General features: G+C 38.0%; 1 protein-coding gene across 1 annotated transcript in view; it reads right to left on the minus strand.

Annotated features, from left to right (window-relative positions):
* rock1 (Rho-associated, coiled-coil containing protein kinase 1) overlaps window positions 1–13560 on the minus strand; it is a 68668-nt gene that overhangs the window by 24646 nt on the left and 30462 nt on the right. The window contains exons 2-10 of the mRNA XM_066719229.1: window positions 12560–12641; window positions 10346–10446; window positions 9805–9942; window positions 8766–8941; window positions 7589–7673; window positions 6833–6977; window positions 6096–6234; window positions 5580–5671; window positions 318–477 (exon numbers count right to left, since the gene is read on the minus strand). Of these exons, the coding sequence (XP_066575326.1) occupies window positions 318–477; window positions 5580–5671; window positions 6096–6234; window positions 6833–6977; window positions 7589–7673; window positions 8766–8941; window positions 9805–9942; window positions 10346–10446; window positions 12560–12641 (1118 nt within the window). The remainder of the gene's footprint in view (window positions 1–317; window positions 478–5579; window positions 5672–6095; window positions 6235–6832; window positions 6978–7588; window positions 7674–8765; window positions 8942–9804; window positions 9943–10345; window positions 10447–12559; window positions 12642–13560) is intronic.

Genomic DNA, 13560 nt, shown 5'->3' on the forward strand with positions numbered 1-13560 from the left:
ATCTAAAACAAAGGGGAAATCAGTATATGTTGACTACAGACATTTTCTCAGCACTATGTCCATTAGTGCTTTAGTTATATTAAACACACTTTAGTTCATTTGAAGGGAAAACACACTGAAAAGACTACACTGTAAAACTAAAGTTCTACACAAACACATACGTTATTTGTACTGCCTTGAAAACCAGTCATTTATTTAATAAAATAATAATAAAATAAAAACTAGCCTTACAACTGCCAATCAAAGGTAGTAACTGTAAATTAAATATAACCAATAGGATGTTTTCTTTGCTTCATGCAAACTGAAGGCAGACTTACTGATGGCTGCTGTAGTATGTAAATCCCACAAAAGGTAGCTGGTTGCCAACAAAAGCCTTTGGTATGGGGAAGGTTTCCTCATCTCCCTTGTCCTCCTCGATATCGTCAAAGTTGCTAGTGTCAATGTCACTGCTGAGCTCGGGCACGACAGGGGCTGCAGCTGTAACAACACAAGCTGGAATTAGAGCTGCTGGGAATGACATGCAAGTAGGACAAGACACTGAGGAGGAATGTGGAAGGACTACAGCCCTACAATGCACTGCCCTATTGTAAAACTATTCAGCCAAACAAGAATAAAAACCCTTTACTAGCAGTTATATGCATTATTTATTGTTGTCTTTTACTTGATCAAATGTTTGAGTTAGTATTTAGATATGTACAAAAATAATAGTTATAAATTAAACATCCATGGATTAATGGATATGGATGTATATATATATATATATATATATATATATATATATATATATATATATATATATATATATACACTCACCTAAAGGATTATTAGGAACATAAAACTAATACTGTGTTTGACCCCCTTTCGCCTTCAGAACTGCCTTCATTCTACGTGGCATTGATTCAACAAGGTGCTGAAAGCATTCTTTAGAAATGTTGGCCCATATTGATAGGATAGCATCTTGCAGTTGATGGAGATTTGTGGGATGCACATCCAGGGCACGAAGCTCCCATTCCACCACATCCCAAAGATGCTCTATTGGGTTGAGATCTGGTGACTGTGGGGGCCAGTTTAGTACAGTGAACTCATTGTCATGTTCAAGAAACCAATTTGAAATGATTCGACCTTTGTGACATGGTGCATTATCCTGCTGGAAGTAGCCATCAGAGGATGGGTACATGGTGGTCATAAAGGGATGGACATGGTCAGAAACAATGCTCAGGTAGGCCGTGGCATTTAAACGATGCCCAATTGGCACTAAGGGGCCTAAAGTGTGCCAAGAAAACATCCCCCACACCATTACACCACCACCACCAGCCTGCACAGTGGTAACAAGGCATGATGGATCCATGTTCTCATTCTGTTTACGCCAAATTCTGACTCTACCATCTGAATATCTCAACAGAAATCGAGACTCATCAGACCAGGCAACATTTTTCCAGTCTTCAACTGTCCAATTTTGGTGAGCTTGTGCAAATTGTAGCCTCTTTTTCCTATTTGTAGTGGAGATGAGTGGTACCCGGTGGGGTCTTCTGCTGTTGTAGCCCATCCGCCTCAAGGTTGTACGTGTTGTGGCTTCACAAATGCTTTGCTGCATACCTCGGTTGTAACGAGTGGTTATTTCAGTCAAAGTTGCTCTTCTATCAGCTTGAATCAGTCGGCCCATTCTCCTCTGACCTCTAGCATCAACAAGGCATTTTCGCCCACAGGACTGCCGCATACTGGATGTTTTTCCCTTTTCACACCATTCTTTGTAAACCCTAGAAATGGTTGTGCGGGAAAATCCCAGTAACTGAGCAGATTGTGAAATACTCAGACCGGCCCGTCTGGCACCAACAACCATGCCACGCTCAAAATTGCTTAAATCACCTTTCTTTCCCATTCAGACATTCAGTTTGGAGTTCAGGAGATTGTCTTGACCAGGACCACACCCCTAAATGCATTGAAGCAACTGCCATGTGATTGGTTGGTTAGATAATTGCATTAATGAGAAATTGAACAGGTGTTCCTAATAATCCTTTAGGTGAGTGTATACATACACATATACACACATATATATATACACACACACAGTACTGTGCAAAAGTTTTAGGAAGGTGTGAAAAAAATGCTGTAAAGTAAGAATGCTTTTAAAAAATAGACATGTTAATAGATCATATTTATCAATTAACTAAATGCAAAGTGAGTGAACAGAAGAAAAATCTACATCAAATCCACATTTGGTGTGACCACCCTTTGCCTTCAAAACAGCATCAATTCTTCTAGGTTCACTTGCACACAGTTCTTGAAGGAACTCAGCAGGTAGGTTGGCCCAAACATCTTGGAGAACTAACCAGAGTTTTCTGTGGATTTAAGCAGCCTCAGTTGCTTCTCTCTCTCCATGTAACCCCAGACAGACTCGATGGTGTTGAGATCAGGGCTCTGTGGGGGCCATACCATCATTTCCAGGACTCCTTGTTCTTCTTTACGCTGAAGATAGTTCTTAATGACTGTCGCTGTATGTTTGGGGTCGTTGTCATGCTGCACAATAAATTTGGGGCCAATCAGATGCCTCCCTGATGGTACTGCATGATGGATAAGTATCTGCCTGTACTTCTCAGCATCAAGGAGACCATTAATTCTGACCAAAGCCCCAACTCCATTTGCAGAAATGCAGCCCCAAACTTGCAAGGAACCTCCACCATGCCTCACTGTTGCCTGCAGACACTCATTCGTGTACCGCTCTCCAGCCCTTCGGCGAACAAACTGCCTTCTGCTACAGCCAGATATTTCAGATTTGGACTCATCAGTCCAGAGCACCTGCTGCCATTTTTCTGCACCCCAGTTCCAGTGTTTTTATGCATAGTTCAGTCACTTGGCCTTATTGCCATGTCGGAGATATGGCTTTTTGGCCACAAGTCTTCCATGAAGGCCACTTCTGACCAGACTTCTCCGGACAGTAGATGGGTGTACCAGGGTCCACTGTTTTCTGCCAATTCTGAGCTGGTGGCACTGCTGGGCATCTTCTGATTGTGAAGGGAAGTAAACATGATGCGTCTTTCCTTGGCTGACCACTGTGTCTGCGGTCCTCAATGTTGCCCGTTTCTTTGTGCTTCTTCAAAAGAGCTTGGACTGCACATCTGGAAACCCTTGTCTGCCTTCAAATGTCTGCCTGGGAGAGACCTTGCAGTATAACTACCTTGTGTCTTGTTGCTGTGCTCAGTCTTGCCATGGTGTATGACTTTTGACAGTAAACTATCTTCAGCAACCTCACCTTGTTAGCTGAGTTTGGCTGTTCCTCACCCAGTTTTATTCCTCCTACACAGCTGTTTCTGTTTCAGTTAATGATTGTGTTTCAACCTACATACTGAATTGATGATCATTAGCACCTGTTTGGTGTAATTGTTTAATCATACACCTGACTATATACCTACAAAATCCCTGACTGTGTGCAAGTGTACCTAGAAGAACTGATGCTGTTTTGAAGGCAAAGGGTGGTCACACCCATAGATTTTTCTTCTGTTCACTCACTTTGCATTTAGTTAATTGATAAATATAATCTATTAACATGTCTATTTTTGAAAGAAGTCTTACTTTACAGCATTTTGTCACACCTGCCTAAATGTTTTACACAGTACTGAGTATATATTTATAAACAAAACGATTTGGACTACAATACATTGTCAAATACTTGCAAAGGTTTTGCCAGTGAGATTGGAGTTATGCATGATCTGTCTTTGGACTGCATGTCAGAAACCAATTCCTGATGCCCCCATTCTAGCTGTAGATAATGTTATTGATTCTCAAACTTCTGTCAGGCAAGTTTACTCCTTATACCTGGTATAAGCCAATAAGAAAATCAGATAAACCCAATACCTTTACAACATTTACAATTTTGGTTTGACAAAAATAAATCATTTCGACAAAGTGAGAGTTGGCAAACAACATGCTCTTTTGAGCGTATGTGAAACAATCATTTTATCTTCAAATGAACAAGCGAATTTTAAAATACAAGACTAACAGGAAGTGTATGGCCTACAGCAAATGAGAGATACATTTATGATACATGATGAATGCTATAAAATGCTTTGTTTTAAGTAATGCCAAAGTAACAGTTACTGTAGCATCAGCTGGTCTTCCTCGCGTTTCAAACCATGAAGTGGGGCCGACACTAGATTTGACAGCTGGTGCCACAGACTGACAATATACATAAACTGCTGACTTCAGTAGTGTATAGTAATTCATGTAAACCCAATAAAAGACTTAACTATCCACTGGATTTAGAATGCTTTAATTCTGTCCATTCCAGCAAAACCCTTCAGATCTGCTACATCCCTTCATTAAGTCATGTTTCTTTTATATTTATTGTTGTGTTTGCTTTTCTTGACACATCCTGCAAATATACACTCCCAAGTCTTTTTGGCAGTGGTCTCTGTAGATCTCTAGGACACATACCGACCAGACAGATACAGGAAGCTGTGCAGCTTGCAAATGTAATCGTTATTCTTCTCAATAAACTGCATGTGTACTTCTTCAAATTTAAATAAATCCTCTTCCTAACTCTATGCAGTACCACAACAAACAATAGAAATAAAAAAACTATGAATGAAATATGCAGTTAAATTACTGCTGGAAGACACTGAACCACTGTCCCTTTTCTCAGCATCACATGAGCATTATTACCCCCAAAGATTTAATCAGAGACACTCAAACTTCCTTGAACATTCCACTTTCAAAAGCGGCATTCGATGTAATGCATTTTTGTATCACTTCAGCTGGGCTAAAATAACCATTACACTCGGATACACTTTACAAGATATTGGAGTTGCTGAATTTTACTAACTTTAAATAACTGAGCTTTCAGCACATCTTCCAAAAACAATATTGTCGATTTGCAGCCATGCCTGCTAAGCCGTCTGTAAGCTAGTGTTTCTGGGTGTAGATGTGGGCTTTCTATCAACGTTAATGTAACCTAGGATTTCCAGCTGGTGTTTTCATGTTCTTCCGACTACTCCAGGTGGCCTGGGCTCTCTATATTTATAACAAAGAAAGCCTTGATGGTTAAACATTGTAAATAATGGATCTTTGGCAACATGAGTTGAATGAATGTTTAAAACATCTACCTTATAGGGACAAGAAATCATCCCAAAGTTAGTTTTTATTTAACTGTACAGCTCTAAATCTGCAAACCAGTCAGTCTGTAAGTCTGCTTATATAAAGACAAACCATCATTAAATGTGTTTACTATTTCTAGTTAAGCAAAGGTAAAGAATGGTCTAGGTATTCCAAGTTTCAAATCCGCCTAGACAAACACTGAGGTTGACCCGATACTTGACCATCAGGTTTACATATTGTCTGAATTAAATAACTTTTAAGGTTTTCTCCAAATCTTTGAAGATTTGAGAATGACAGTAATATATCGAGGTCCTGCATGTTGATCACTCTTGTACTACAACTTTCATCTTTGCATACAGTAGCAAAGCCCAAGTAAGTCTATACCATGCCATTTTAGGTTTATTACTCGGTATGCTGTGGGAATGCCAAAGGGACTAAAATCAAACTGACCAAATTAGGAAAGGTCCTCCAACAGAACACTGACTTACTTTCTCTAATATTCTCCCACGTCCACTGATCGTTCTTAAAAAAAGGGTGCCGCTTGATTTCATCCACTCCATTGCGGCCTAATCGCACCTCCCTGTAGAAAAACAGAAGCAGCAGTGAAGAGAAAGGTGTCAAACTGCTTCAAATACAAATGTTGGCTGAACTCTAAAAAAGCAGTATTAGAAATGCGTATCAAATAAATATATCAGGCATTGTCACCAATTGCTGCTTATAGAGCGATTAGAATTTCTGTAGCAAAGAACCATTTCATTAAAATATATTGCGACATCTGGAAAATGCTTGGCATTATTCAATAGTGCAATATTAACAAAATACTCCCAATAAACATTGAATTGTTTCACGAACGCTCTGTGTTCTGAGAAGGATGGAGAAGCAGAATTAAATAGATTCTGTGAATAACCCAGAGACTTCCTATTAAGCATGTTTCTCGCTTGTTAATTTCAGATTTCCTAGAAACACAGCTTCTGCTTGTCTGGTTTGTCTCTGTCCTTCCTTACCTGTCAGTCAGGAAAGCACATATAAGGTTTTTTGCATCTTTTGAGATTTCGCTATCATCTGGGAATGTCAGGGCGTTCTTGTGGTTCATGATTTTACTGTATGTTCCCACCAGTGAGTCTGCATAGAAAGGTGTGTCTCCTACACACACAGGACACAAAAAAAACAGTTCATTTAGAACAATGGACATATAAGACCCTTAAACAAATACACAAACATATGGTATGCCTCTTTGAGGAAGCCCTGTGCTGTTGCTGGGCACTGAAGGTTGCTCCCAGACTTTCTCCCTCTACAGGAGCTAATCTGTTCTCCTGGCCTTTGTAATATAGTGCAAAACCATTTCACTAGGTATTTATTATGACCTCACTGCAAGACATGTTTACGGCACACAACAACACATTTTATACAGCCATGTACTGTATTTTTTCTCCATTAACAGTTCAGGTACAGGTTGTGGTGAAATAACATTTTTCACTTTCTATCCAATACTTAAATCTGACAATTAGTTTCTTATAAAAGTGGCTTCTGGCACATGAGGAACTGCCTGAAAGAGATCAACATTGCATAATATTCTAAGAAGCTTCGGCACCTGCCCACAGTAAGGGCGCCCCTCACCAACTTCCCAGGATTTATCCCAGATAACCTATATCCAACAACAGTCTGCTATACGTTTACACATGTGCACACAAATACATGAGCATACACATAAATGTGCTCCTTCACTTCAGGTATTACTTACCTACAAGCATTTCATACAGGAAGACTCCCACTGACCACCAGTCACACTCCCTGCCATAGTAACCATCTCCTCCTTGCGATTTTAGTACCTCTGGAGAAATGTAGTCAGGTGTTCCCACTGCTGTATCACATCGTACCATACCGTCCTGAAACACACAAACACTGCTCATACAATGCTATCTTTAACTCCAGTCCAATGATTCCCAATATATATATAAACACACTGCTAAATAAATAATAATAATAGCTAATGTCTTGGAATGTCTTAATTCAAGAATCAACCCATTTAAAAATTCCATATGAGGAATACAAGAAATACAGACCTTCATCCACCAAACATGAGAAAATTACAACATGGAAGAAATCAGTCTTTCAAGTTCACTGTCATTTCATGAATTGAGGTAAAAATAGAAAAATCTAAACCCTGAACTTCAATTCTCTGTTTCAACAGTTTTAAGCACCTATAAATAAATACATCTATAAGCATTTTCTTTAAAATATATGCGTGTGTTACTTGTGCACGCACAATACATCAGAACTGAGGGGATTCTGATATTAATGCAGTCTTTTAAGGTTTACTTCCACACCTACTTGATAAAAGACTCCTAACCATAATGGCAAATAAATAAAATAAAGACTATTGGAGAATACTATATGAAATTGGGCATGGTCAATGGTTTAACACAACAGAAAACCTGTGAAAAACAAATGTGTTAATGATGAAAATGTTCACACATTTTATTTTTTATTGATTTACCTGATTCATTTTCATGCAGGTCCCAAAATCTGCAAGCTTTAAATGGCCAGCTTTGTCGAGCAACATGTTATCCGGCTTCACATCTCTGTAAAATAAGTCCCGAGAATTATGCATTTTTCAAATGTAATGATGCAGCGAAAAATGGAAAACAAAAAATCTGAATATCTAAATATTTACATAGTTAACATTATGGCCTTTGAGATAACCATTTGCCATTTGTCTCCAGTCCTTTAAAGCTGACATGAGCCTTTAACCCGTGGTTGAACCCGTGCCAAGATGACAGTGGACAGAAATCTCACCATAAGAAACATTCAACTCAACAATGTGGCCTCTGGATTTATAACCAAGAGAAATGCCAAGTTTATACACAGACACCTTTAAATTTGTAAATAAAATCTATACACAGAATTCTTCCCACTGCTTCCTTTTCTGTTATTATTTCATATTATGTAATGTTAACAAGAGGACAAGTCATGCCCCATAAGGAAAACTTCAGCAGACCAGGAGATTCTGAAGAATTTTAGTGGCAGCTATATTTAACTATCCCCATGAATAGCTTCAATTAGAAAACAGGGACACACACACCCCTTTAAATTGCAGAATAAAGACAATATTTTGAGGATAACAACTATCAAGGACAACAAGGAATCATATACAGCAAAACCATTACAATGAAGTATTTACATTTTTCTAGAATGCATTTTTAAAAGTAAACTGTTGTGGTTGAAAGTATTCACACCCTTCCTCTGAAGTTCTTCATTGCCTTTATTTAGAAAGAATAGCATTCACACTGAATAGAAATGTATATATATTATTAAATAAGGAATTGAGAGTATGGTTACATTTAATTGATTTAACTTACTACACTAGAAACCAGCTAAAGTAAAACAAATATATATAGGCTACATTTAAATGTGTTGGAATCAGCTATAAACAAGCCAAGGCCTAGACCAGGGCTTCCCAACTTGATAGTCTGCGAGACCCAATTTCAGCATGGTCAAACTATGTATGCTAATGTGGTTCAAACTTTAAACTGATAATTGTATCAAAATTTTCATTTTAAATTTACAAAAAAAACAAAGGAAAAAAAAACACAAATGGGGTCACAACACCAGGATGGGGTACCATTGGTCTACACTAAAAGAAGGCCAATGTGGCTGTTGTCAGGCCACCTCACCTGTGAATGAAGCCCATGGAGTGGATGCCGTCCAGGGCAAGCACTACCTCGGCGGTGTAAAACCTGGCCCATTTCTCAGGCACGTCGTAGTTACTCATTAGATTGACCAAGTCACCCCCTGGCATATACTCCATCACCATATACAGATAGCGGTCATCTTGAAAAGCATAGAAGAGCTGGACGAGATCAAAACGTGTTATTGTGCAAGAAGTGTTTACAATGGATTGATAAAATTAAAAATAAATTAAAATCAGGGCCATGAACTGTAATAAGCATAAACCTATGTTTGCACAAAAATATACATTTTTAAGTTATCCTCCTGCGTAGCTGAACACTTTAGTTGTATGTATTGATTTGTTGTTTGCTGGGTTAGGCTTAGAGATACAGTACATAAGGCTTGTTTTAATCTGTGAGTGTTGCAAGATAAACACATTTTATGCAACATGATTGGGAGAGAGTTAATTATGACTTGGAGATTTGTCTTTTTTAATCTTTTCCCTTTTTTTGCATTTTTCACACAGTTTGTGTTTGCTGCTGCAGTGTAGATCTTCAAATGCTTTTTCACAGTGGCTGACTACCTGGCTCTCATAGCCACTAAGAACACTCAGCTCTCTTGGCTGGCTGCTTATACTGACAGCTTCATTCCTGCTGTGGCTGACAGACTGACCACATTCACTGCTGTGAAGCAGTGAGCCTTTGGTTAGATCTGTCAGTTCTCCTTATTTTAGGAATGCCAAGACAATCAGCTGAAAGCCTTATACTGCCATCTCCCTTTGATTTCATTCTAAATGTACTGAAGAAGTAAATGGCCAAAACATATTGGACTGGCCATTAAACAAAGGCTTTTTACATTCTGATTCATTTCTGCGAGTTGCTAAGTGTTTTCCACAAATACTTCTCACTCGGTTGCTATAGGTGGTAACGGGTCATAGTCCAACCTGAAGTCTGTTGTGGATACAGAGGATAAAAATAGCAACTATTGAAGCAGAATACACGGAATGAAGATTGCAAGTGTACAGAAAGTAAAATGTTGCTGTACCTGAACTACCCAGGGGCTATTAGCAAAGGCCATGATGTCTCGCTCTTCCCAGAAGAAAGCCGAATCTGACCTCTTGATCATTTCAAACTTGCTGAGGAGTTTCATGGCGTACACTTTTCTTGTAGACTTATGCCTTACCTGCAAAGAAGAGTGAAATAAGTTTATATTAAAAAAATAGTACTTATATATGAAACATACAAACGAGTTTATCAACAGATATTTGACTATGGCTTTAACCTGTTATCATCCTAACCAGGGGACTCATGTACAGTAAATTTGCTTTACAAACAGATACTGGAATAAGGTGCCATCCTGTGACCATTATATAACTGAAAAGCACAGTAATTATTAAGGTAATTTTTCAACTGCCCATCTTGTGGAGCAGGGCAATGCCTCAGAGTGGCTACCCCTTTCATTCACAGATTAGCAGTGAACAAACGTAACATTGGAAGGATGTTATTGCTAGTCCTTTAAGATCCCCAATTTGAGATGAATAGCTTTAAATAAGTAAGTAATTGCTGGAGAAAGATGTATAACTTACCAGTTGTACCTCCCCAAAGGCACCTCTGCCAATTACTTTAACCACTTCATAATCCTCTGCTTTCATGCGCAGGTCTCTTATTTTACTGATGGTGTCTTTATCTGAAGGCAAAACAAATACAGTATCCTCAAAGCATACAGTTACAGTATTCAAAGATGAGGTGCAAAGGGATCGCAGGCACAATACAAGCCAGTTTGGCAAATACATTCAAATTGCTTCATACGATTTCTAATGTATCACAACAATATTAGCTTATATTTCTTTTATAAATAAATACAAATGGTGACCAATGTATGTTTTTCAGAGGATAATGGAAAAAAAGATAAAATACCAAAAATGTAAACATCTTATTTTATCACTTCACTTCAAACTATCTTCTGAAATAAAATTAGAAATAATTATAATGAAAATTAAAAACAATGTTTATATACAAAATATACTCTACAATACACATGATGCCACTATTTCCATACAAAGTAACCAGTATGGGTTTATTTACTTTATTGTTTAATCAAAGGCTTCACACCTCACAATACAAGTTCCAAAGCCACAACAGAACATCTTTGAAATTATAAGAGGACCGAAGAAAATACATAAAGGCTGCATTTCATTAAGAATTTGTTTTACTTTTTCTTAATGATAAAATGGTTAATGGAGAAAAATTGATGGGGCATAGTCAACTTGGGTTTATCAAAGACAAAAATACAGTTTTACATCTTGAATTCCAAGCTCCAGTTTGATCTGATCCAATTTGACTTTACCGTCTTATCACATTAATGGTATGTAAGTGTAAAAAGCAGCAGACAATAAAATGTCTCTCCGTCTCCCTCTCTCTCTGATATGGAATTCGGCTCTGCTGAGAGAAGCCTTTAAATTTGCTATATTACAATTATTTATACAAGCTTGGTTGCTTTATCTACTGTAACAATTTCAGGTTCCCCAGGGAGCAGATAAAATTCAGCCAAATTTGGTCATGGCTGAAAAGGAGAGGTTTTCATTTCACATGGGTCACAACTGGCACAAGAATGCATGGAAAAAAAACTTCCAAGATCAATCGATCTAAAAATACAGCAAAGGCTTATTAAAACGAGAACACTGAAATAAAAATTATTTCCATGAACTGCACAGTTTCAAGGCATCTATCATTGTTCTATAAACGGCCATTGTTATGGCAGAAATAGTCTTCTTAGTAGCTTTTAATTTTAGGAGTGGCCTTGCGTGTGTTCTTAAAATAAAAGGAATAGGAATAGGAATAGAAAGTCTTCAATGGAAAATAACTACTTGTATTATTAGTTTATTAAATCAGAATGCACCAAGCTCCCAAAACTGAAGTAGAGCATTTTAAAATGTGCATCAAACAGAACTTGAATATTCAAATCATATTTTCCTAGAGATCTTGTTCATATAGAAGTTCACCATCTTGATGAAGGCATTGAGAAGTATACTGGTGTAGTGTGTTGTAAGACTTGGACAACACGTTTTCATTGAGTGTGTGCTGCTAGATGAGCCCATACAAATGTTTTTGTTTAAAACCTTTGCCACATACAATCTATTTATTAAAACACACAAGATACATAGTGTAAAATGTATTAAGTTGTTTTGCCACTGTGGCTATTCAAAGACACACCTCTAAGGACTGCAACCTTATGAATCCACACAGGTCAAAGGGTAATTATATAGAAAAAATAAAATGAGAAAAAGTACTATTTGCTTTCCCCATAGAAATTAGCTTAAATGAGATAGTGGTCTGAATTCAGTAACTTTTGACCCTAAATCGGTTTGAAATATGGACATAATGAAGACTATGGACAAAATAAAGAGTATAAAACATAGATGCTGCCATGGGACGGCTGCCTTGTGTCTCCAACATGAAATAGTCAAATAACAGCAGACACTGCCGTCAGTGGGTCCAGGATGTATTCACTGCCTAAGAGGTAACAATGCCCCAAATCTCATCTTGAAGGGTTACATTCCAGAAACATTCAATCATATAAGAATATGCCTCTGTAAACACTATGTGGGTCACCAGATGAGCCCCGCTAAAAGCCTCTTTGTAGTAAATATTCGGCAGCAGACAACTGCACATGGCTGACGGGCGCAGTGACCTGATTATCCCCACGGACCCAGAATTGCTTGGCTTGAATTAATCTAAATAACATACAGGAGCGTTACCTTGTAATTTAGAATTAAGATTAATCTGTGCACTGTACTTACATCTATTCAAGAAGTTGTCGATACTTTTGTTTTTTCTTAAGGCTGGGAAGTCCAGGTCATAAACCAAAGAGTCCAAACCATCCTGAAAAGAGACGAGACATAGCAGTTATATATATTCATATAAAAACATGCAGATATCAAAATTAAAAAGCAATGCACGTATGATCAAACCAGAATAGTTCATCTTGGGGGAAATAAATGACAACAGGAAATTTGTTTATGTACAAACACTTCACAGAAAAACAAGAAACCACGTAAAACAGATAAAATAGCACCAGTAAAACAGATAGGAGAGCGTTGACTATGAGCACATTCAAACAGTATAGTAGCATACACACACACCAAAAACTGTCAACACTTTTGTTTTAAGTGCATGGCTGCTTAGTGTGGTAAGTTCCTTTCCAGCTTTCAGCTTTTCAAAAAAATTGGAAGCTATAGTCTCAAGTTTGTGTCATGTCTCAGTAGACCTCACTATATCAGCCATTTACAGGAGTGAAAACAAATCCACATGTTAATATATTCTAAGTATCTTCTAAAACCATGTCAAGTTTATGCTACTAGGTGATGCAAGGTTTCAATGTCTGGAGTTCATTTAATAATTAGGCGAAAATGACTACAATCGAGAAGCCATTTGGTTGTTCTGTATCTTTTCAATTGTTGCAGAGGATCCAGTTCAACAATCAGAGCTGCACAGTGAAGCGTGATCCTGAGGTTTTTAATCACTGTCACCCAATTGAGGTGGCTCACCTTGATGTGAAGTGCCAATAGTCCAGAGGATTACCAAACCAAATAATAGAATGAAGCCATCAAAGGCAAATGTTTCTGACATGGAGAAAGGACCAAAGCCAAAGTCAATGCACTGGTGGAGTCAGAGACAGCTTCAAAATTTGACAGACAAGGACTGAAGCCAAGAGTCTGACAGCCAGGCAGCTCAAAACATTGATCATCACTGATAGGATGAGTGTGCGCATAGCAGTCCAGGATGGCACAGGCAATCCAGT

This window comes from Amia ocellicauda, chromosome 2 (genome assembly GCF_036373705.1).
Source record: "Amia ocellicauda isolate fAmiCal2 chromosome 2, fAmiCal2.hap1, whole genome shotgun sequence".
Classification (NCBI taxonomy): Eukaryota; Metazoa; Chordata; class Actinopteri; order Amiiformes; family Amiidae; genus Amia; species Amia ocellicauda.